The sequence below is a fragment of the Triticum aestivum genome, chromosome 4A (genome assembly GCF_018294505.1).
Source record: "Triticum aestivum cultivar Chinese Spring chromosome 4A, IWGSC CS RefSeq v2.1, whole genome shotgun sequence".
Classification (NCBI taxonomy): domain Eukaryota; kingdom Viridiplantae; phylum Streptophyta; class Magnoliopsida; order Poales; family Poaceae; genus Triticum; species Triticum aestivum.
Window position 1 is genome coordinate 38,616,426 of NC_057803.1, and position 26,201 is coordinate 38,642,626.

At 45.3% G+C, this 26,201-nt stretch overlaps 2 protein-coding genes and 1 long non-coding RNA gene across 3 annotated transcripts; 1 reads left to right on the plus strand and 2 right to left on the minus strand.

Annotated features, from left to right (window-relative positions):
• Window positions 1-1,087: 1,087 nt before the first annotated feature.
• On the plus strand, window positions 1,088-4,824 carry LOC123085000 (uncharacterized). The gene is made up of 2 exons (XR_006439518.1): window positions 1,088-1,320; window positions 2,753-4,824. It is a non-coding gene; the product is annotated as an uncharacterized lncRNA (long non-coding RNA).
• Window positions 4,825-7,750: 2,926 nt separating this feature from the next.
• Window positions 7,751-9,903, minus strand: LOC123081706 (putative cyclin-dependent kinase F-2). Its single transcript, XM_044504249.1, has one exon. It carries the CDS (start codon window positions 9,123-9,125, stop codon window positions 7,854-7,856), a length of 1,272 nt encoding a protein of 423 aa, XP_044360184.1. The 5' UTR covers window positions 9,126-9,903; the 3' UTR covers window positions 7,751-7,853.
• Window positions 9,904-19,616: 9,713 nt separating this feature from the next.
• LOC123081707 (putative cyclin-dependent kinase F-2) lies at window positions 19,617-21,145 on the minus strand. Its single transcript, XM_044504251.1, has one exon. It carries the CDS (start codon window positions 21,053-21,055, stop codon window positions 19,868-19,870), a length of 1,188 nt encoding a protein of 395 aa, XP_044360186.1. The 5' UTR covers window positions 21,056-21,145; the 3' UTR covers window positions 19,617-19,867.
• Between the last annotated feature and the right edge of the window lie 5,056 nt (window positions 21,146-26,201).

A 26,201-nucleotide genomic window follows, 5' to 3' on the forward strand; every position in this document is an offset into this window, starting at 1 on the left:
GGAGGAGGGGATCAACGGGAAAGATCGACGAGGATGGCTGGGCAGCGAGTCGATGTCTCAACGACAGCTATAACTTGTCCAGAAGGTGAGGGAGGGGACGGTTGCGGCGGTGGGTTGGTGGCGTACGACTGGATCCATTATTGGCTTGGGTGAGATATATATCACGAGCGCGAGAAAACCGCTGCCACATGGCCAATTTTTTATTGAAACCAGGTTTTAGGCGAAACTTACCTGATCTTGAGACTTGAGGTATCAAATGTCGCCCAAGAAATTTTGAGGGACCGGCTATATACTTTTGGTAAAATTGAGGGACCAAAAATGTACTTTTCTCTTTAAAAACCCCATCCGCGATGGATATCTAACTATATTAAAGTAATAGCTGAGGTTCTTTCAGACAAAAAAAAAAAGATATGCATAACAACTTCTGTCAATTACAGTTCATTAATGACAACATAACCGAGCCGAAACCAAGCCTTCACACGACCTCAGTATTTATGACTGTTCGATTTCGTGTATTGAACGTTCTTGGTCGTCCGATCTTTCCCACAGAATTGTCTCTCGCCGAATGGGCCGGCTGTCCGAGAAGAGCGCTACTCTGGAAGAAAAATCGGTGCACTCCTATTGATCGGGCCTCTGCACCATGGGCCAATTATGGGGGTGTTTATTTCCAGGGACTTTTTTGTGTAGGGACTAGAAAAAGTCTCTCTTAGAGACTTTTTTACCAGACGGGAGGGACTTTTTAGGGACTAAATTAGGCATTTGGGACTAAATGAAGAAGACTCTCGGAGAGTCTTTTTGGAACTTTTTCAACAATGCCCCTCCATGCATCCATTGACCCGCCGCCCCATGGTGTTGTTTGATATTATTTTTCTATATACTAGGGGCAACATGGTTATTTAATAACCTCTAAGAAGGGACTAGAGACTTTTTAGTCTCTGGAAACAAACAGGAAGAGACTTTGTAGGGATTGTTTAGTTGAGGCTAGAAAAAGTCTAAGACTAGAACCAAACACCACCTATATCTCACAACAAGCAAATGAAGCCGATCCGTTCCAGGTCTTCCCTCTCTCTCTCATAACGCCTGATCCCTCTCCTCGACCTCGCCGCCGCCGCTCAGCGGTCGTTTTATCGTTCCCCTCCCCTTCCTTCTGCCTCTCTTACCAGCAGTGGCGACAGCGCGGCACTGGCGGCCAGCCCTCCAGCGATCTGGCCTTCTTCCTGCACGTAGGCACCGTCATCACCGATCGGGGCCTCCAGCCCGGCCGGCGACGGCAACGCGATACTGGAGGTCGACGACGCCGGCAACGGCAACGTGATACTGGTAGTCACCATTCCGTTGAACATCCTTTCTCCTTTGTCCTCAGTCCTCACCCTGTTTGTTATCGCGGGCATGATGGTCAGCATTTTCTTTTAGATCATGGTCAGCAATCTCCAATCGAGAAACACCGGCTACATTGAGCCGATGCCATGTCTCATGTGTGTCGTACTCGAGGCTAAAAAGGGGGCGTAGCATAGCACCACAATCTATTTCTTTGTTTCTATTCTTCTCAAGTTATAGGAATTTCGATATTGCTAGATCTTAAGGGAGAGGTGGACATAGATGATTCTTTGATGGTTATACAGGTCAGGTGTTTGACAAATTGTTCGTTTGGCATACAGGTTGTCGTTGTATGCTTATATACTTTCGATCCTTCCCGTACACAATTATACCCGATCAACTAATATAGTCTAATATGTCTATTTTCGTAGTCTCGCGCTCTATGCCCATCATAGATTGTCTGTTGCAGACGACGGCAAGACAGCTAGCGGCATGTACACAGTACATCCTCCTTTCCATCCGCTTGTGCCTTGGCCTTCTCCCGCCCACCAAACTTTCTGAGTAGATCTTCGGTTGCAGATGACGTAGTGTAGGCGGCTAATTACTGGTGGCTTCGATGACAGTGACAACTCTTGCATGTGGAGCTTCTCCCTGACCCCTCGACTGCTCGCTCGGGATTCTCAATGGCACCAACATGTTGGCCAGCATCACCTGAGTCAGTGACCACATCCAACTGCACACGTCTAACAACGGGCTGCCTTTTTCCCGTATGACTTTCTCCTTATTGTAGGATGGATTGACACTATTATTTCGCTACATCTATGGAAGTAAAGTTATGCCATACTCGTGTGAGGATCACTGGAATCAAATTGCTATATATTGTATTTACGTATCACTGAATTTATAGGTTGAGCAAGGTCATACACTGGAAAGATAAAAGCCTACTAATCCATTTTTTCGAGACTAATTTTGACCACATGTTAAAGCAATAATATATGACATGCAAATTACACAAAAAATACCGTCAAATTCATACGTGAAAGGAGCTTCCCATGATATAATTTTCGCATCATACATCTCATATACCATTAATCTTATCAATAGTCAAAGGTTGTTTAGGATATATATGGATGGAAGGAGTAGGTAAATTCATGATGCAGGATAGCAGTTTGTACTGTAGTCTGCAGAACAATAGTAGTACCTTGGCATATGTTCTATCTCTAGCCCAATTGGTCAATATGCTTTCTAGCTATTCCATCTCAGATTTGTGTATTTTCTCAAACAATTTATCTGCTATGAGTAATATTTTTTTAATATGCAGACATACTGAGTTGCTGTCCAGATATGTTGTATTTGACTCTGTGTAGGCATAGTTATTTCAATGTGAGCTTTAGCATTGCAAACTAAGCTTTATATTTATATCTTTTATTTGCAGTGCATTGTGTTACAACTGAGTGTCTCAACAACCTGAATGCGATGTGGACTGCACATTCTTTGTTCTCGCTGTGGTGAATTGAGGGCTCTGCTTTCTTGGGGTGGGAGACGATAGCAGGGTTTTGTGCTCCTTCTCTTGAGCCTTTTTACTCCATCTACCACGTCAATGCTCACAACCTGCTCTTGCTTGGTGGTGAATTCCAGGTCAGCATGTTTGTTACCCTATACAGTGCTCCGTTCCGATTCTTATTCTCTTTTTTTTCAATCAAAGGGGAGCTCCCCCGGCTCCATTTCATAGAAACGAAACCACGACAAACCATACAAAATGTCTGGACTAAAACCAGGTTCAATTTTCATACATACTTCCTCTGTTCTGAATTAATTGTTGCAGAAATGGATGTATCTAGACGTATTTTTAGTTCTAGATACATCCATTTCTATCATTTTAGCGACAAGTAATTCGGGACGGAGGGAGTATTAGATTTTCATGCAACAGCTAATAGTATGGTTTGTCTGTGGCTGAATCGATCATTCTCACCCACACAATTGGTCGCCCTTTCTGCCTTCTGGCTCTGATATTGATGTATCGAGAGGATGCCCAGTTTTCAGGTTGTGATGCATAAGCTACCTTTTAATTGAAGTAACAATGGAACATTTTATTGGCATCCTTATAAAAGACCCTCTCCATATCTTTTTTCTAGGGTCATGAATGAGCACACATGCGGACATCTATTTTATGCAATGCAATTGACGCTTTTGGTCAGCCAGCTGGAGGGTCGTGGTGTGCAAAGAAAACTCCAAGGAGATCACATCCACCTGCTTGTGGTTGCTTGCGGTTGTCTCTCTCATCTGCTTTGTTAAGATCCAGGTCCAGTCCTCTCTTCTCTGGTGCATCATCTCGTCAGGGCTCTGCATCCTGCAAACGGGTAGCCGTGAGCTCTGCTCAAGTAACACCTATTGCTCACTCCACAATCTAATAGTCAACATTTTGCAAGCTTCTGAAGGTGAGGAATGAACTGCCAGGGAAGATGCAAGAATATAGCTCTTCTCTCTCAGCTCCCGCTCCTGGTTTTATTTTACGTAATACGATTAGCATTAGCATGGCCGCATGGGCGACCGGCAAAGTTTGGTAAGTAGGAGTAGCTCGTTATAGTTTATGCAGCCTCGTCATGGCGCTCAAAGTGGAAAGCGTATTGTGGTATGGCTAAGTAAAGGTCCCAGTTCTAGTTTAGTCCTGTTTTAGCCTCCGCTCTGGCGCTCAAAGTGGACTGAATGGTATGGGTCAGGGAAAAGGTCCTTTCTTCAGTTTTAGTTTAATTAGTCTTGTTTGCTTTGGTTAGTTTTTTGCCTGCTCTTTGCTTTGTGTACTCTGCTCCTTTTCAAGGGCTCTTGGCCGAACTTCTATTACTAAGAAGACACATTTACATTCCTGCCCTTTGTTGCCGCCACTTCGACTGTTCTTTGTTATGTGTCGGGTATCTCAAGTTGAGTTGATGAGTACTTGCCTGGCTCGCGTTGCACAATCGCCCATGGACGGCTTATAGACTTGCCAACCGTAACTTGCAACATCCCCCGGAGCGTTTGCTCTGCTGCCAAGAGGAGGAGTCTGCGAGCCATCTTCTTCTTGGTTGCCCCTTTGCTCGTCAGGTCTGGTTCTCTGTGTTGTTGGCATGGAGACTGCACAGCTTCACCCCGCGTGCTGATGATGAAAGTGAAACCAAGAACTGGTGGCCTCGGCTCAGCTCGGCGGTCACGGGGGATCGGAGGAAAGAGCAGCTCAACTCCTTGGTTTGCCGCACCTTGAGGATGATATGGCTGGAGAGGAACGACCGCGTCTTTGAAAAGAATCGCGGCCGTGGAATCGGTTGTTTTTTTTTGAAACGGAGGCAAAAAGTGGAATCGGTTGTGATACTCAGAACTAGGACTGAATTTGCCCTTTGGTTGCTAGCTAGGACCAGTGGATCGGCGGATGCTCGCCAAAGGCGTTGCACGTTATGTACAGAGCTGTACTGGAGTTTGTATTGTTTTCTCCCCCTATGTTAATACAGAAGTTTGTATTGTATCCCAAGTTCAGTTGATGAGTACAGTAGTAAATTGCATTGCACGCATGTGGCTGCAACCCGCTTTGCTGCCAATGTTGGCTCGCCCAGAACAGCGGTGCCTTTTCCTCCTGCTGCCCAGGAACAACACTAAAAGCTGGAGCGCATATAAAATGACATCTCTGCTACTGCAAACTCTGAAGTTCAAATCTAGACGACGCTTGAGCAAAGACGAAAAATAAAACAAAAAAACCCAGCACAGAAGTTGGCAGAAATGGAGCAAATGAATGAAGGTAAAAGCATCAAATAAATAGAGATTCGGCTCAATAAGAAATGCAAGTCCAAACGAAGGTTGCCCAAAATTCAAACTATAATAATTGGAAAAATTTATCAGAGCCAGGTTTCGATCCTGGGACCTGTGGGTTATGGGCCCACCACGCTTCCGCTGCGCCACTCTGATTCTTGCTGCTTTGTTTCTGAAACTTAGTTTGTTATCCGCAGAGCCTGCCCTTCTCCTGCCGTTTTTGAACTAAGCAGACAAGCAGTTCCGCACCATAGTTTGAGACTTATTGCATGGTGCCGATCGATGGTGATGACTGATGACAAGGACTCCGGCGACCAAGACGATGAAGATGCATGCCGCTGCAAGTCTGCAACCGGCAAAAACCCTATGCGCAAACTCTCCAACCACCACGCGGTTTAGTATCATCGATGAAGATGACAAGTCTGCGTCTAGCCTGAACAGAGCTGATCCACACCATGGTTTCAGTTTCAGTGCAAGTGCATCATCGGGTTGCGCTGGTCCACTAAGCTCTTTTTGTTAGACTAACAGGAGGGCAGAAAACGTGAAACCAGGTACAACGAAAGACATCCTTCTATCAAGGTTTTCAAAGGACGGAATTGAGGACTACCCCCTCCCCGATCTGCAATAACAGAAAAGGGAGCTGGAGCGCCCACGAGCTCGAAAAAAGTAGAACTTATTACAAGACTCAAAATCTAGCACAGGAACTAAAGTGTTCATATTAGAAACTAAAGACGACCCTATTGAGAGAGTCAATTCTTCTTCATGCGCCCATCAGTACAGCTCCAGCTTTCTTCTGGCTCGCCTGGTACGCACCCCCCCCCCCCCCCCCCCCCACTTGATTCTCTTGAAGGTTTGAACTGGGGTCAGCGGCAGCTCCAGCGGAGTGGCAGGGCTCAGCAGCGATGCGTGCTTGCAGTTCCTATCAGGGCTGTTAGGAGGTGTGTAATGAACAGGAGGATGTAGACCTGCACCCCCTCCCTCATTTCCCAACGACATTTTTGAGAGTGAATCTAGGCTTAAGATACCTGCAGTATCATTGCCATCATTCACCCCATGATCAGTAGGAAAGGAGAGGTGAGGGTCATTGCCACTTTCTGTGACACCAACTTCAGCTCTTCTAGACCTGTTTCTTTGAACAAGATCATCCACTTCTTGAGAGTCAAATGGATCTGCCACCAAACCTGCTTAAGATCAGTCCACATCACATTATTAAAGATCATGGAATTTCTGAACTTCCAGATGCACCACATAACACAGGCACAAACCGAGTTCAAGACCAACTTATGTTTATGTGCTGGCCAAAATCTAGCAATAGATATGTAGTCATTGCCTATATCATGGGAAAGGATCTTGGACATTTCAGCCCAAATCTGTTTGGCAACCACACATCCAAAGAACAGGTGGTCTATTGACTCCTGTTCCTTACAAAACATACATTCAGGTGGTTTAGTGATACCTCTTTTTAACAACTTATCCTTAGTCATTAGCTTGTTATGAGACTCCACTAAGCTCTTGAATTTGGTTCATTCTCCCCGCAGGCCTTCTTCCACAGCCCGATGTGTTGAAGATCCCACAGGTGCCATACTACCATGTGTAGCTAACTCAAAGAAAAATGACATACTTTATTTTCCTATCTAATCTACTGTATTTCATAAGTACTACTAGTAAGGAAATTTGCATACGAAAAAAGATGCTGGAAACAATTGCTGTACCAGTACCAGTTTATAAGTGCTCACAAAATCTGCACCAGCAGGACATTTAACCACCAATTCATCCATCACTCCAGATTTCTGTTGCTTACAACATCTGTACTGCATACTTATCATCAGTTTAATGTTTTGGAAAAACAGCACAAATTGTGCAGTATAACTCAATAACAACTGAGCGTCTGTAACAACATGCCAGCACTCAAATGGATCCCTGAACACAACCTCACAATTACACATCTCTCATCCTCTGAACATGTGGACAATGACACATAGAATTCAGGAAACCAGGCCAACACTAATGGGCGATCCGGCGATCATGTTCTACTTGATGGCTCATCGAAGCACAGTTACATGTACTGCCTACTGCGTCCAGCTTTGCCAAACTCAAGTCTCTGCTTCCTCCTTCAGAGCTAGATGCTTCAACAGAGCAGATCCACACCATGGTTTCAGTTTTAGTGCAAGGGTACCACCGGATTGAGCTCTTGAAATTGTTTCATTCTCCCTGCAGGTCTTCCACAGCTCGATGTCTCAAAGATTTGCATATGAAAAAATGGTGGAAACACACACTGAAGTACATGAACAAGTCCAATTTCTGTACTAGTACCATTACTAAATTTATAAGTTCTCATGAAATCTGCATCATCACTCTATAGATTTCTGCTGCTTAGAACATTTGTACTGTACATGTTTATCATCAGTTCATGATTTCTAAAAACAGCACGAATTGTGCAGTATTACTCAATAAAAACTGACCATGTAAACAACATGTCAGCACTGTAATGAATCTCTGAACACAACCTTACAATTACACATCTCTGATTCTCTGAACATGTGCGCAATGACACATAGAATTCAGGAAACCAGGCCAACACTAACGGGCGATCCGGCGATCAAGGTGCCAAGGATCAACTTCTACTTGATGGATCAACACTAATGGGCTCATGATTGTTGATGGCTCATCCAAGCACAATTACATCAAGAGAGTGTATGCTAGCATTTACATAGATGGCTTATCCAAGCACAGTCACATCTACTCAGTAGAGAGTTTCATTACACTCTTTGCGCTGCGTTCCACACGGCCAGTGGGATTTTGAGTAGATTCTTCTGGGGCATGGCCGGCGGGATGAACTTGATCCTTGGTGTCTTCTTTTTCGGAAACGACAGAGCGTCGACCTTCGCAGCGGCGGCGGCGGCAGCGGCGGAACGAGGAGCATCGAACCATGGGTGCTTCAGCGCGGCGGCTGCCGTCAGCCGCTTCTCGGGGTTGCATGTGAGGAGCCCTTGCAACACCTGAAATCCTTCCTCGGATAGCTTGTCTTCAGGGAAAGAATACCGCAGCCGGCTGTACTTGCACCCCGCCGGCAGCCGTCTCAGCGCCTCGGCGGTGAGCGGCAGCGAGGTGAACCCTGGCCACGTCCTCTCGTCCGGCATCCCGAGCACACAGAAGATGCTCCACAGCTGCCTTATGTCATTCTTCGTCTTGTCTTCGTCGTCATCTTCGAGGTAGCCCTTGAACATCGTCTTGCCGGTGAGCAGTTCGGCAAAGACGCAGCCGATGGACCACGTGTCCACTTGCGCGTCGTAGTCCTTCTTGCCAAGGATCATCTCGGGCGCCATGTAGGACGTCGTGCCGGCCCGGTTGTACGGCGGCCAGCCGGACATGGACATGGCCAGCCCGAGGTCGCAAATCTTGACGAGCTCCCCGTTTCTCCCGACGAGGATATTGGCTGGCTTGATGTCACGGTGAACGATGTGGCGGTCGTGCCCGTGCATCTTTTCCGCACCGGTCAGGAGCTTCCACATGAAGTCGCGCACCGTGGATTCCGGGAGCGGCGGGTCGCTGCGCCTGTCCCACAATAAAGAGTGGAGGCTCGACGCCTCGACGTACTCCATGACGAGGCCGGCGGTGTCGCCGGTGGCCGGGTCGCACAGCAGGCCCTCGAAGCCGACGACGTAAGGGTTTCCGTCGCAGGCCTCGAGGAACCGCGCCTCCCGCTCAAGATCTTCGACGTCGGGGGAGGAGAGGAACTTGACGGCCACGTTCTTTTTGGTGACGCGGTGGCGCATCCTGTGGACGACGCCGAAGCCGCCTTTGCCTAGGCGGGCCACCTTCTCGTAGTCGTCGGTGCTCCCGATGGAGGCGCGGCTCCTCTTGCAGCACGTCGGCGATTGTTGATGTTGAGCCGTGGCGTGGCCGTGGCCGGCGTCGAGGACGGCAGCAGGTCGCTTGCGGGCAGCCATGGCGAACTTCCTTGGTTGCTGGAGAGGGCGGCGAGATGGATGATGGAGAAGGGGGAGGGAGGAACTTCCGTATGGATCCATGCTCTGCGTTGGCAATTTGTTTCGACAGGTTGCCTCACCGAGTCGCCATGGAATTCAGTTCAGTTTCAGTCCGAGTTCGTTCGCCTTGCTGCCTGCGTTGTCCGCCCGATGGCGGATTCACGGTTCGTTTGTTTCCGACTCGAATTCAGGTTCTTCGTTTCCGATTCGGTTTCAATATATGCTGACGAGACGATCCACACGGAAAGCTCGCCCCTTCCCGCCTCCAACCAAGCCGTCGATCGAGCCGAGCGCCATGGCCGTCTGCAACTGCAAGAGACCTGCTGCCGTCCTCGACACGACGACACCGGCCACGCTACGAGCAGCCAAGGACCAGAAACGACCGGCTGCCGCAAGAGGAGGCGCATCGGTTGGATCAGCGGCACCGAGGACTACGAGGAGACGCGCGGCACCGGCAAGCAGGGCGGCTCCGGCGTCGTCGTCAAGGTGTGCCACCGCGCCACGGGCAGATCGTGGCGATCAAGTTCCTCCGCTGCACCGAGGACCCCGCCGACGCCACTAGGGAGCTCCGGCGCGAGGCCGGCTCGCAGGACTAACGATCGGTAGCACACAAAATGGATCACAAAATCTCGGGCATTCCTCACTGAGAGACACAGATACCCTGATTCAGTGATCATCCGGAAAAGGCATTTACATTCGCGTTCCGTTCACAGCGTGTATCTCCACCGCTCAAATCTATTCATAACGCGTGTGAGAAAGCTGAGAAGGATCTCATTAGGACCTAGGCTAGTCTTGTCCAGTAATAGGTGACGCTGTTGCTAAATTCACTTTACCCCTCCGGCCGTGGAATTAATTCCTATGATTATCTCTCTAGCCTATCTTGTTGGAAGTAATTTAAACATCATAAAATTAAAATATCCTGTTATTGAAATTGTTCTCAAAGAATGTTTTTTAAATAGTTTTAAATAGAACCAAACTGTATCCCGCAAAAAAACACAGAATCAATTTTTGTTAAACTGGTATCTGAACTTTGCCATAACAAATAGAAGTACTTTTGGAAAACTCTGGCATAGCTTGCAAATTTTGGAAAATAGGTAGAGAACGTTTTAACTGTGTTTTTGGAACTTTGTTGTCAAAACTCATAAAACTTTTCATTTTTATTGGTTTCTCCAAAAGTCCTTTTGATTTTTAATGCAAAGTTCAGGCATATCCTTCATAAAATCCGACAAAGCCTTCATAAAAATTGCACACGCGTGATTTTTTAGTGAGGCTGTGGGTTAACATGTAATAATCCCACAGTAACTAGTGACATTATCCTGCAACAAAAAGTAACTAGCGACGTTAATTATCCACGCCAGATATAATTATGAAGCTGGCCTGCCACTAAACAGGAGGATGGGAGGGACAGAGTATGCACGGGACCTACCTAGAGAAACGAATCTACTAGTCTGTGGCTGGTGCATGGCTGACACAACGGTGGACCTAACTGATTGGACAGCGTGCATGATGGTCGGCTCGGATTCGCACTGCATACGGAACGCGAACGTAAAAAACCGCGACGTCTACCAAGTACGTACTTCCAGGGTTCTAGAGCCACATTACAAATACTTGAGAGGAAAAAGATGGTGCTTGGTTCTCTAGTACTAGGACTTTTTCTAGTCCCTAGGACTTTTTAAAAAAGACTTTTAAGGAGATGCTTCTAAAGACTTTTAGCAAAAAGTCTCACCCTATTTGGTTTGCTAGGGATTTTTTTTAATCCCAACACAAAAAAGTCTCTAAAATCAAACACCCCTGAAGATGAAGCCCGATTCACAAATGAGGGCAGATATATATATATATAGAGGAATGATTGCGCACGACAAGACTCATTGGAGTTAACTACAGTTGTGAAGCAAGCATGAGCGGAGCACGTAGCAAATGAAACTCTCAAGTTGCCGTCTTCTTGAGTGTCGTTGGTCTCCTTTAAGAGCAACTCTAACCGTTCCCCAATGACCGGCTAAACAAGTAAAACCCCGAAAATCCAACTCGGTGTCCGGGCTCATCTGCTTCTGAGGTACAGTAAATTCAAAAAAAAAACTAGAAAAATTCAAAAAAATCTATTTTTTTGTATGGAAGATGTTCGCGTGCGTGATGTGCGTTTCAAAATTTCATCCCGTTTGGACATCTGAGGAGCTTGTGGCAAAAAAAAAAAAACGGCACAAATAATGCATGAACAGTAACCTTAATCACAGAGCTGAATTTTATCTTTTTTGTCGCGCGCTCCTCGAATGTCCAAACTCAACAAGTTTTTGCGCGAACATCACGCACATGAGCATCTTGCTTGCAAAAAAAGGATTTTTTTAAAAAAAATTCTATTTTTAATGATTTTTTTATTTTGCCCGGGCTCATCTGAGCCCGGGAGCAAAAACGCCGCTCTTAACCGATTCTTAGCATCCCCGGCCGCCTTTATTTTTACTCATTCGCTTCACGGCCAAGTAAAAAAGAACCACCTCTTCTCCTCTTCCTCTTCGTCTCCTCTGCCTCTCCTCCTCCCCCATCATCGCCGCAGACGCGCCCCTTTGCCGTTCCCACCCGCCCCCTGATGTGAACTGGGGCCCGATCTTTCGATGAGAGGAACTACGAATTTGGGTGAGACTTGACCCTCACGATCCGGCTACCAACCGTATAGGAAGAACCGTACACGACTGATATCCACGGCAATCGCTGAACCAACTCCACGGTGTTATCGACCGAGCCAACGGCGCAATCGACTTATCCACGAAGGATTTTTCCTGCAAGCAAATCGAAGAACATGCAAGAAAATAATAGCCAATCAATTTAAAAATAATGGATATGCTAGATGAATAAATCTCATAAATTGAAGTTTCGATAGAATATCTTGACGGTCGCACTAGTCACTACAAGCGAAGACAAATAAAAGTAGCAATAGCTAAACTTTTCTAAACAAAACCCTAGTCTAAACCCTAACAAATGCTAACTATTTATTGATGGTCGGTACTGTGCGTTGTCGTGTCCAATGTGGACTCCTTCAGGTAAGGCCGAATCCAATTGATGCGATGGGCCGGCGTGTACTTCCAAAGCAGCCAAAAAAGTCCAGGGACACGTGGCCTATTCTGGTCCATGAAATCTAATCATTCTTTGCTTCTCTTGCACTTGTTAGCTGTAGACGTAGCTAAGTAAGCGCGACAACCAGAATAGCAGCAAGGGGCAATGTAAGGCCAAGAGCTCCGCCGGCAGGATTCGTCAAAATCCATGTCGATACGGCCATGGGAGAGGGACGGTAGTGGCCGTATGCCGTGATGACCAGGAAAACTATTTGGGAAGTTCAGCATTGGTGGTTGAAGGAATGCAGGATGCGGCAATTCTTGAATGTTTGGCATGCAGAGAAGCCTTAGCACTTGCTGAGGATTTGTCAGTTCATAATCTGATAGTGGCGTCTGACGCAAGACAAGTGGTCAAAGATATATCCAACAACAGCATGGGCCCTTATGGCATGGTAATCTCAGAAATCAAGTCTAGAATTTTGAGTTTTAATTGTCAGTTAGTTTTTGAAGGGTGCCGTTCGAACGGAGATGCTCATAGTTTGGCTAAATTTCCGCTTTCCTTAGCTAGGGGGCGCCACCTGTGGCTTATTAACCCCCATAATCCTCCTTGTATCTCACAAACTGTGATTTTCGATAAATGAATAAAGTCCTTTATCCCTAAAAAAAGCTGTAGACGTAGCATGCATGATGGATGGTTCGGTTGAGCCCATGCATGCAATTAGCACAGCTGCTTGTAGATTCAACACAGAATGATTTTCATCTTCTAACTCTTTATCACTTTCTCTCCTGAGTACAAGAAAATTGACACATGAGTGTAATATCATATTCTCATTAGTTAAATTATAAGTGCAAAGGAGCGACATAACCTGATTATTTATTTGTCCCGCACGCGCCCTAGTCATAGGTCCAGGTGCAACTGTGTTAGCGATGTCTCGTGTAATATTTGTAGATGTATTTATGGTATCTATGTCCACATCATCCCCTCTCCTCCCAATGGCCGGACGCGGTGGCAGGAGATCCCCACCACCGATCCACAGCGTGGATCCGCGCCGCCATGCGAGTCACGCGTCCTCCGTCGGATCCTCCTCAAGCAACCGCCGCCGCCGTGACGATGCCGCCTCTTCAGCTTCCCCGACCTTCCCGCGCTACGACAGCCGTAGAGGAAGTACAACGGCGTCCGATGGCGGGGATGGGGGACTTGGGTGGCGGAGATCACGGATAGAGAGACCCACCAACGCCATTGGCTCAGACCCTTCCACACGGCCGAACTCACCGCGCTTGAGTACGACCGCCAGGATGTCCTGCTGTATGGCTCCACAGCACGCCTCAACTTCCCGTTTGGGATAGCGCTCGTCGAGCTCCAGCCGTTGCTGCTAGGAACGGTGACTGTGTTGGTGGACAGGGAGAGCAGGGAGGCGAGGGAGTGCTTCGGGGCGGAGGCCGCCGCCGCCGCCGAGTACATGGCGGACCTCCGCCGCTAGTACCCCGAGTTGGTGGACGCAGCGGAAGTGATTCACCGACGAGGCGGTGGATGGGGCGGCCGTCATCCTCTCCGATGACGCGGAGGAGATTGACGTCGAAGAATAGCGCCACATCTTCCCTGACTGTGGCGATGAGGGCACAGGGTCGGATCCCAAGATCGATGATATGACGCGGGCCAAATGGATAGCACTCTATAAGAGTGATTAGAGTTTATGGTTAGGTTGAGTTTAAGCCAAAGTCTAATTTAAGTAGAATCTATGTTGAACTTTATGCAAATTTCAGGTGAGTACATGTACATTATGTCAAATTTTGGTAGTTTAAATCGATGCAAATTTGGTTTTTAATCCTTTATATATAAGTCATCAGTTATGTCCGACAAAAACTTAGTGGAGTAAAAATACTTCACTAAGGGTTTACTCCGTCGATTCCTCCACTATTTTTAGGGGGTCGCTTAGAGTTGCCCTAATAAGCATATTTTAGTGGTTCATTCACCAGTCAGTGTACCGCTTCGACAGGATGTGGATTTCGTCAGTGTCATTGTTGAATTCTTCAAAAATGTTCAGGTTCAGATAGTTCAGGTACTGATAATTGCCCGTTCTTGAAGATGACCTGTTAAGGCATCTCCAATAGCGACCTGCAAATTGCCCGCATCTATTTGGACCACATAATTCATCCAACACAGTCCTGTATCGGTTAGCGTCACGGTTCGGATGTGTTTGTTGTAAGTTGTGGACACACCTGCCGGTGGTCGTTACTCCTGGCGGGATCTAGACTGGCTCCACAGGTCAATACTAGTCTATTTTGCGCACTTTGTCCTCACTCGTCCGCACCCGGAAACAACTTCCCGGTCGATCACCCATCCTGAAACTACTCCAAGCTGAACACGCTTAACTTTGGAGTTTTTTCCGAATGAGCTCCCGGAAAATAAGGAATTTCTTATTAATATGAGTAGTCTGTCATCCCTAATAAGTCAGGCTATCACATACACCCTCACTCAGAGAAACCGACGTCCTCGTCAGGCCACAAGAACATTCCCTCTTGGCACATACGTCTGTGCATCCAGTCCGGTACATGTGCCATACCGTGTGCCACGCACCTGTCCACAAACATCCGTGTAACCGCGAGGGTCGGCTCTGATACCAACTTGTAACGCCCCGGACACACCCGCCGGTGGTCGTTACTCCTGGCGGGATCTAGACTGGCCACACAGATCAATACTAGTCTTTTCTGCGCACTTTGTCCTCACTCATGTGCATCCGGAAGCAACTTCCCGGTCGGTCATCCATCCTGAAACTACTCCAAGCTGAGCACGTTTAACTTTAAAGTTCTTTCCGAATGAGCTCCTGAAAAAGAAGAAATTTCTTATTAATATGAGTAGTCTATCATCCCTAATAAGTCAGGCTATCACATATGCCTTAAAGGCAATAATATTTGTATTTTTTTCATATTCACAATTAAAGAGTTTATATGCTATGTTATAACTGTTATGATCCTGTAATATGCGATGCGGTGGAAAACCCATATGCACATGTGGAATGATAAACGATAAAATAAAAAAATTCTAATCTTGCCTCTAGGACTAGCTCAAGTGTTGTTGGTGATCATGTTTTCCGGATCTTAGAATATCGTTAAGTGTAACGATAGTCCTAAAACAACATTGAGATTATGTCATTGGAAGAATGATCCTATTGAATCGACCCAATCTTGTATGTTATGAATTGAGTTAATATCATCTGTAATCAGTTGTAATAATACAGAGTGTTAGCATCTGATTTTTCTCCTTAGACCATGAGAGTATCGTAGTCACTTCTTACCATACGGTGGACTTTGGGGGTTGCTCAAATGTCACATGTAACACGGTGATATTAACGACAATTTACAACCTCATCCAGAAGTTTGACAAGAGACTAGATAACTCGAGAGTGGGATTGCTTACTCCAACGATGGAGAGATATTCTTAGGGACCTCTCAGTGTGACGACATCCATCATCATCTGGCCACACACAGGTGACTTCGTCACGAGGATGCTGAAACACGATAACGAGAAAGAAGAACAAAACTGGTAACGAGGATAACAATATAGTGAGTATGTGATGACTCAGGAGGATACTGGTACATCCCGGGTTTTGTGAAGTATCGTGGAGCAAAGGGAACATCACATGATAACCAAAGGTCACTCAAATATCATTGATGTACTCATAGGGATCGATATGGACATCCACGGATCCTCTATCGGTCATTGAACGAAGGAGTTTCGTTCATGTCTATGAGTTACCGAACCTACGGTGTCACAAGATTAAGGCAATCATGATCCGCTGAGTGTTAGGAGGACGAGAATATCGGTTTATCGATTTCTTTCATTAATATTCTGAACAGTTTCAACAGGAACCGGAAGCGTTTTGGGGTTACCAGAAGGGTTTCAGAAAGTATCGGGTAATACCGGATATTAGTGATAATTAATATATAGGTGGAAAATGTTTCTAATGATGCTGAATTGTATATAAAAGGGTCTAATAAGTAATAATCATTAGAAGTTTTTATATTAATTTAAACATCAACGGATGTTAAAAGGCCAACATGTGTGTGTGTGGGGGGGGGGGGCATTGGGCCACCAAGGCCCAAGAGGGGAAGGTGCCCCCTTCCCATAGTGGGAGGCCGAATTAGCGTGGGGGAAGGACTCCCCCTTCCCCCTTTGGCCGACGCAAGGGGAGGGGAGTCCTTCCCCTCCTCTTGGCTGCCCCTTCTCCCCTCCAACCTGTATATACATGAGGTCTTGGCCCCTTTTGGACATACAAGTTTTGAAGCCTCACTACAAGAAATATGTCAACTTGTGACCCTCACCATTGGCCGCTGAAAGGTCATAGTTTTTCATTTGCACCTTTTTGTGACCAAAAACCGAAGGTCAAAAGCTGGCGGTCGTAAACTGAAATTAACGATCTTCTGTAAAAGGTCGTTGGTTCTTCGACCAAAATTTTGGTCACTAGCAGCCTCCCCAAGCCACGTAGGATCCAGCGTGGCAAACTGACGTGGATTAGATTCGGCCCGGTCCGATTAGGTGTCTATATGGGCTGAGCCCATTAATTCAGCATTTTTAATATATATATTTTCTGTTAATTTTCGCTAGCTACATGGGCTTGGCCCAACAATTTGGCCTTCTTAATTTTTTTGCACATCCCTTTTGACGACAGATTTTTTTTCTGTATTTTTCTAGGCCATTTCTTTGCTGGGCCTCTCAAGTTTTCTCCTCAAAAATAATTGTTCAATATATCTTGGGCTTCTTCTCAAAAAAAAATCTTGGACTGGGCCGAAATAATTGATCCAGTCCAACTTTTTTTATTATGTCATTGACATTACAACACATCACACTGCAAGCTATCTTGGGCCTAGCCCAGTTCCGATACATTTTCAAAGCAACATGAAATGTTATAGAAGCCCAAAATATCTTTACATGCATTCGTTCTAGCGGTACATATCTTTACATCCAAGGTACCAGTAAGTGCCAAACAAAACTATTCTACAGAAAAGAAAAGAAAATAGATGACAAGACATCACAGAAGTTCCTATTGTCCTGCTCCTTCAACATTTGAAAACCTTCACCTGGCAGTAGATCAATCATGAGTGAGAAACAATACAGCAGCAAAACAATACAGAAACAATACGGTTGATTATTCAGAGAAGTTAAACTAAGTGCAGATCACCCAAAACTGAATTTCTTGCAATCCAAACAACACAAACAGCAGGGAGATGGTTGCATAGATACAAATCCATGTGGTAGCAGCAAATTGGCCAATCTGGACCGCATCTTCTCTGTTTGGTACTAACTAAATAAAAAATGGACTTGTTCATACAAATCCCTCTTGAATTCCTTGACACAACCAGGATTTGCATCAAATATTCCTTAATTTAGCGACATTAGTAACCAGAGAAAGAGGGGAAGGGAGATGGGGATGCTACCTACCTTGTCCTGAAGTTCCAACCACCAGACCAGAGAGAAGTTGCTCCTCATCTTCTTTCCTCAGCCCCAAATTCGCCTGCAATAACCACAATTCCGGTCAGGGTAAATTCTCAGGTCAAGGTAACCTATCTCCCCAGAAAGACACTTCTAGGGGTGCATCCGAGCAGGTGCAGATCATGGCAAGGAAATCACTGAAGCAGTAAAACACTAAACACCCGGCTTATAATTGTCAAGCTACTTTAGGCTCCTCATCCGTCTGACAAGTGCAAGCAATTTCTTTTTTCACAGACAATGGCATCCCTCAATGTATATAACTACATAATTAACAAAAACTACGGAGTTGGGTCATTGCATCAACCAGCGATCTGATCTCACAAGCCTTTCTAACCAAAATGGTCGTTATAGTTTGGGGTTTGGAGCCCCCCGAACAGCTTTTGATCAATTGGTCTGAAATGGTCATAGATCTATGGCCAATTCTTCCAGGGTCACTGATAGAAGGTCACTAGTTGACATATTTCTTGTAGTGCCTTATCTAGTTCTTCTAGTTCTAGTTCTAGTTGGTCCTAGTTGACTAATTAGAGCTAGACTAATCATCCAATCCTCATGATTAGAAGACCAGTGTGGTTCTAATCTCCTTCCTATAATTCTCCGGCGATGATTAGCTCTGGATGGTGAAGCGCTGGCGGATCGTGAAAATTGTACGCCTGCAACCAAGTAGAGAGGCCGTGCCTTCGGTCTTCAGTTTGAGCGGCTATTCGTGGACGGTTCCCAGAATTGTTCATAAACGGTTCGAGCTACTCCAAGTACGATCTACTCTGACACATTCTTGTTAGGACCGAGAGTATATCGATTAGAGGGGGGTTGAATGGGAGATTCAAAATTCTTGCGAATGTTTTGAACCGAACCCAAACCTAGCAGCGGAAAAGATTAGGTAGACCAATAACTAATTGAGCACCCAACCGAGGAATAAATCTTTCAAGGTACTCCCTCCCTTTCTTTTTAGTCTGCATATAAGATTTGATCAAAGTCAAACTTTGTTAACTTTGATCAAGTTTATAGAAAAAAATATCAAGATTCACAATATGAAATCAATATTGTTAGATGCATCCTGAAATTAATTTTCATACCATATAGCTATAGTATTGTAGATGTTGATATTTTTTGCTATAAAGTTGATCAAACTTTACAAAGTTTGACTTTGACCAAATCTTAAATGCAGACTAAAAAGAAACGAAGGGACTATGAAGCAATAATTGTTCGAGCACAGTATATCACGGGTTTAACTATAACGATGGTAATGCAATACACAAACAGATACATCAGCATGGAGGAAAGCGGTAGTATAACAGCGATAGAAATACTAAATGTTAAGTTAATATGGTGACACCGAATGATAAACAAACAGAGCCATTGGATAGAATTAGCTTCCTCCTATTGACATTCCAAAAGTTTTTTCAAATTTATTGTTATTGTTGGTGTTGATCCTGGTTGTTGTCACACTGTTACTGAAACTTATTCCGCTAACTTTCTAAGGCCAGTTCTACTCGAGATGGTAGTGCCATTCGTGAACTTTGTCAGTCTAGAGCTTCACGTACTGCCTACTGCGTCCAGCCTGAACAGAGCTGATCCACGCCATTGTTTCAGTTTCAATGCTAGTGTATCATCGGGTTGCGCTGGCCCACTAAGCTCTTGATTTTGGTTCATTCTCCCTGCAGGACTTTTTCCACAGCTCGCTGTGTTGAAGATCCGACACATGCCATACTATCATTACCATGTGTAGCTAACTTAAAAAAATACAAATGCAGAGGTCGGGGGTCTTTTTTTTTCAAAAAAAAACTTAAAAAAAATACAGGAGCATTTCATATTAGTACAGAAATTTGCATACGAAAAAAGATGCCGGAAACAATTGCTGTACCAGTACCAACTTATAACTGCTCACAAAATCTGCACCAGCAGGACATTTTAACCACCAATTCATCCATCACTCTAGATTTCTTTCGCTTGGAACATTTGTACGCACTACATATTTATCATCGCTTCAGGATTTTTTTTTGGAAAAAAAACACAAATTGTGCATCGTAATTCAATAACAACTGAGGATCTGTCAACACTAGACACATCTCTGATTCTCTGAACATGTGCATAGAATTCAGAAAAGCAGGCAAACACTAATGACTGATCCGGCGATCAAGTTCTACTTGATGGCTCATCCAAGCACAGTTACAACTTGCATCAAGAGAGTTTGTGCTAGCATTTACATAGATGGCTTATCAAAGCACAGTCACATCTAGTAGAGAGTTTCATTACACTCGTTGCGCTGCGTTCCACACGGCCAGTGGGATTTTGAGTAGATTCTTCTCCGGCGGGATGAACTTGAACCTTGGTGTCTTCTTTTTCGGAAAGGACAGAGCATCGACCTTCTCAACGGCATCGGCGGCAGAGCGAGGAGCAGCGAACCATGGGTGCTTCAGCGCGGCGGCTGCCGTCAGTCGCTTGTCGGGGTTGCACGTGAGGAGCCCTTGCAACACCTGAAATCCTTCCTCGGACAGCTTCTCTTCAGGGAACAAATCCCGCAGCCGGCTGTGGTTGTGCCCCGCCGGTAGCACCCGCAGCGCCTCGGCGGTGTGCGGCAGCGACGTGAACCCTGGCCACGTACTCTCGTCCGGCACCCCGAGCACTCGGAAGATGCTCCACAGCTGGTATACGTCAACCTTTATCTTGTCATCGTCGTCTTCATCTTCGCCGTCACACGCGAACAAGGTCTTGCCGGTGAGCAGTTCGGCAAAGACGCAGCCGATGGACCACGTGTCCACGAGCGCGTCGTAGTCTCGCTTGCCCAGGATCATCTCGGGCGCCATGTAGGGCGCCGTGCCGGCCTGGCTGTACGGTGGCTTGTCTGACAAGGAGATGGCCAGCCCGAGGTCGCAGAGCTTGACGAGCTCCCCGTTGTCCCCGTCCCCGACGAGGATGTTGGCGGGCTTGATGTCGCGGTGGACGACATGGCGGTGGTGCATCTTTTCGGCCCCGGTCAGAAGCTTCCACATGAAGTCGCGCGCCATGGATTCCGGGAGCGGCGGGCCGGCGCGCCTGTCCTCGAGGCTGGACGCGTCGACGTACTCCATGGCGAGGCCGACGTCGCCTGTGTCCAGGTTGCGCACCAGGCCCTCGAAGCCGACGACGTAAGGGTTTCCTTGGCAGGCCTCGAGGAATCGTGCCTCCCGATAAAGATCTTCGACGTCGGGGCCCTCCTCGGTGTCGTCCGGCGAGGAGAGGAACTTGACGGCCAAGTCCTTCTTGGTGACTTTGTGGCGCAACCTGAGGACGACGCCGAAGCCGCCTTGGCCTAGGCAGTTCACCTGTTCGTAGTCGTCGGTGATCCCGATGAAGGTGCGGCTCCTCTTGCAGCGCGCCGGCGATTGTTGATGCTGAGCCGTCGTGGCGTGGACGGCGTCGAGGACAGCAGCAGGTCGCTTGCGGTTGCAGGCGGCCATGGCGCTAGCTCGGCGAACGAGCTGCTTGGTTGCCGGAGAGGGCGGCGGAACTAAGCAACAGGCAGAGATCGATGATGGAGAAGGGGGAGGGAGGAGCTTCCGTGTGTGGATGGATGCGCGCGTGGATCCGTAGTATTTACCTACAGGAGCTAGCGGAAGGCGCAATGGGATTCGGATTCAAGTTGAGATGAACTGAGTACTCCCGACGCGCTGCGCTGACATGCGTAGGGAGTTCAATCCGAGTTACGGCGGAATCCAATCCGAGTTGCGGTGGAGCTTCGTTGCCTTGCCGCCCGCGTTTTTGCTTGGAACTCGGTTTCGTTTCCCTGCGCGTTACGCCGGCGGCCATCATTTGCCTTTGATGGAAGTGGATCAGGGGTTGTTGCTATGAGCTTTTTGGGCTTGCTTATCATCCTTTTCTGTGTATAAACACTAAATCATTTCAGAGCATTTCCGACAGGTGTGTAACCGCGCAGTGCGATAAAACTTTTTACAGCGTCGAAATAGCCTTTTTTTCATAAGAACGGCGCTGGCTTCAGCGGCTGCTGCAAAAGATGACACGCGCAAACAGCTACAGCAAGCGCGGTAAATATACAGCGCTCACGCCCAGCACAAAAGCATTTCACACTTAAAATAGAACAAAAAGATCAAACACATAAATCAACATAAATAGTCCAATTTATTACAACTCAAACAAATAGTTTATCTTCCAATGCGACAAATAGTTCAACAATACAATATCAAACATGCAACATCATTAGGTTTATCGGTCATTTCATGCCCGCCACTCCTCGATTAGATTCTTTTAAAGATCGTCATACGTTTCGGCACGTCGAATAGCATGATAGGAGTCAATAAATCGCGCCACCCTCGCAATCCTTCTCCACACTCGCACGGGATGTCCCAAGAGTTCATACTGAGAATAGTCTAAATTTTGTACACACTCATTCTCGATGATCATGATATGCATGATCACACGAGCGTTCATAATGTACCAAAGGATCTTTTGATCCCAAAATCTAGACGGTCCTCTCACAATAGCAAATTGGGCTTGCAAAATCCCGAAAGCTCTCTCCGCATCTTTCCTAGCCGCCGCGGGGATAGACAGGGGAAGCGCCGACGGGTCGCCGGAGCAAATGGAAAAGGTGCAGGCGGCGGCACCAGCGCGTGGATCTAGTAGTTGGTGAAGTCGCGCGTGAGTAATCACTGCCAGCGTGCGGGAGTGGGCGCACGAAATAAGCGCCGCGCGATGCCATTTTCCTTCGCGCGCTGAACCCATTATACCGCGTGCGCGTTTTTTGCGTGGCTGCTGGAGCACCCGTTTCGACTCTGCGCGCGCAAAAATCTGTTTTTTTCCAGCGCACTATTGAGATTGCGCGCCTGTTGGAGACGCTCTCATATGCTGACAACTGCACTAAATCAAGATCAATACTAAATCATTTCAATGGGAGATTCCATTTTCAACCCAACATGCATCCCCATGTACTCCCCTCAGTCATTTTGCACGATTGGGTCATGGACCGGTAGATCTGAGGCCGTCCACTTTTCCTGAGATTCGTTAAACGGTATGACTCACCTAGATGTATAACACCAGTATATTTCTTGCATCTTTATTTTTGGTCAAATCAGTGACAACATAATAGGCCTCAAAGTACACATTTTGTCACGGACGATACGCATGCAAGACTCTCCTTTCACTCTACCCGCGGAACAGATCCATAGACTTTATTTTCTCTTAGACAATTTAAATCAACCAAATCTTTTGAACTACAGACTCTTTTTTTGAAAGTTTTTATATATTTAGACTCCTGACATCAAGAACTTTGAAACTAGACAAATTTTGGATATATTTCAAACACATTAAATTTTTGACGTTTCACATTTCATACGTGAAATAAACCCACTTCACTAGAAAAAATCTGAAACTAACATATTTCACTAGAAATAAGTGAATAACATTTTTCACATAAACGTATTAAACCCAAATATGAAACTCAAATGTCAACTTGTGAAACTAATTATTTGGAAGTGTGTAACATTTTTATTTCGAAAGAGTAAAATAAGTTATTTCATAAATGTGCAATTGAAATAGATGTGATTTTTGTGAAAGAAGCCAATGAAAAGTAAAATGTACCTACTAAAAGTAAAAAAATGTGAAACTAAAATTTCAACTTGTGAAATTGAAAATTATGAAATGTGTAATGACTTACTTCAAAAGAGTGAAATATGCTTTTTCCATATTATGATATTGAAATAGGTGTAATTTTTGTGAAACAAGCTAGTCCAATGTGAAATGTAGGTTCTGAAAGTGAAAAAAAATATGAAACTGAATGTCAACTTGTGAAATTAATTTTTTTGAAATCTGTAATGATTTATTTTAAAAGAGTAAAATATGCTTTTTCAATAATGTGAAATTAAAATAGATGTGATTTTTGGGAAACAAACCAGTGAAAAGTGAAATGTAGGTTCTGAAAGTAAAGAAACAATATGAAACTGAAATGTCAACTTGTGAAACTGATTATTTTGAAATGTGTAACATTTGTTTAAACAGTAAACTATGTTATTTTAAAATTCTGGAACTGAAATATATGTGATCTTTGTGAAATGTGGCTTTTGAAAATGTCAATAATATGAAGTGAAATGTCAACTTGTGAAACTGATTAGTTGGAAATGTGTAACTGTTTATTTCAAATGAGTGAAGCATGTTATTTTAAAAATATGAAATTGAAATAGATGTGATTTTTGTGAAACAAGCTAGTGAAAAGTGAAATGGGTTCTGAAAATGAAAATAATATGTAACTGAAATGTTAACTTATAAAAATGATTATTTAAAAATGTGTAATAGTTTATTTCAAAAGAGAGAAATATGTTACTCCAAAAATGTGGAATTGTAATAGGTATCATTTTTGGGAAACAAGCTTATGAAAAGTGATATGTGGGTTCTGAAAATACATATGAAACCGAATTGTCATCTTATGAAACTGATTATTTTTTAAATGTGCAACAATTTATTTTATAGGAGTGAAATATTTTTTCAAAAATGTGATATCAAAATAGATATGATTTATGTGAAATGTGTTTCATGAATTTTAAACCGACTTAAAATATACCCAAAATTGGTCTTGTTTTAAAGGTCTTTGCGGCAGGAGTTCAAGTATATAAAAAGTTTTGAAATCAGAATTTTGGTTTATGAGGTATTAATGATTTAAGTTACTAAAGGTGAAATAAATGAATGAATTAGTTTGGAAGAGAGAAGAGAGAAAATGGCAACACATGCATGTGAACCCCTATACCATCTAACTAAAAGCCGACTCTGATGGGACCTCGCGTACTGAATTGACATGTTTGATAGGTGTATATTCTCAAAGCAAAATGACTAGCTTTTTATATTGCACAGCGTTGCACTAATCTTTGGACATGACAAGCGGCTAGCGATCTGCCGCTAGGTGCCGGAACCGCTCAATTTTCTGCTTCGATGTATTCCCCTGTTGCTATATATATTTTTATTGAAATTTCTAAAAACACTTACATTTAGGAACAGAAAGAGTAATATTTTTGTTCTGCTCTTGTTCTTTGTTTTCCTAACTTGATTCCCCTGCTTTCTCCAACCGCCTTTTGTTTCTTGTGCTGCATTCATAAATGGAAGAGCAGCATGAAATGAAGTTGATTGCCTTAGAGCATTTACAGCCGGGTGCCTTAAACCCCCCTCAAACGTCCGGGCAGACGGTCCGATCAGTAACCGGTAAAAAAAAGCATCCAGACAGAAGCTTCAAAGCGGCCTCAAACACCCGGGTTGGCCGACATCCCTCGTATCCAACCCAAGTATGGGGCGGATATCGGACAGCCCAGGCGTGTCCGTCATGTCGGAACTGACAGCCTGACCCCAGCAAAAATTGCACCAAATCCCCCTGACCTATCCGATTTCACTTGCGTCGGAATGCACCTTGCCCTCTATGTATTCGATACATTGTGTTTGTCATGATTTTTTCGTAGGAGCTTGATGAGAATAAATAAAAAAAAGTTCTCATACTTAAAAACCTTTCTCACTCGTAGTCTTAGTAGCGGCCATCAACGCACGTCTTGCGAAGGATATGAGCTCCTTCACAGAGCGAGTATTGATAGCACCTATTAAGAGAGAGTAGATTAACACTTTTGCCTAATGCGGCCATTTAAGCCGGTCGCGTCCTTCCTCCGGTGACGAGGTGGGACTAAAAACCCCCAACCAGGGCGGTCCAATACGGATGTTTCTATACTAGAAATCCTATGAACAACCCTTTTGGTGTTTACACAACCTCGCCGGTCCAACATGGACTAAAACATTCAAAACGATCAACGTGCCTATCTTTCCATGTATTAGGTGTTTTGAATATAGGGTTTACGGTTGAAAAAAATTGAGACCCGCCCGGTAACTGTCTGCGGGCTTGTCCGCGGACGTATAGGGACCCAGATTTGCCTATCGTGACTGTAGATGCTCTTATGTGTGAAGTGTCAAGGACAAAAAAGTGGATTAATTAAGCAGCATCAGTGCAAAAAAACAAAGTAAGGACAAATAAGCAACAACACGCGGTAAGATATTCTCTATCTTTTCGAAACGGGCAAGATATTCTCTATCAAAGCGTCAAAACACATATGTTCACAGTTTGAGGTTTGCCAAGTGGCTACTTTGCTTCGACCATCATTGATTATTCAATCGCCTAGCCCCACTCCCGCTTGCAACGCGCCCCGCGCGCGCATTACGGGAGCCTGTGCTCCGCCACTGCAAATGGCACCGTCCAGTTGGGGAGACTTGAGTGAACCTTATTCACTGGACTGGCGCCACCACCACCACCAATAAGGTGCCACCAAAGGAGACTTTATTGAGCACCGCCACCACCACCACTGGAAGGGCCAAAGCAATGCACAACAAAAACCTGCCTAAAAGCCTCAAATCAGGGAAAGCTACAACTTCATCCAGTAGATATGGACCTCTCTGCACTCCCACATCGACAAAGCCCGTGGAGGAAAAGGGAGTCGCGAATTGTTGGCGGAGGAGAGGTGGTGGCACGATGCGTCCATGAATCACCTCTCCCAAGGTTTGGAGAGGAACGGTTGGGGAAAAGGATGGCTTCTTCCATGCCACTTCGATATTTGTTGTTTTTATCTTGAA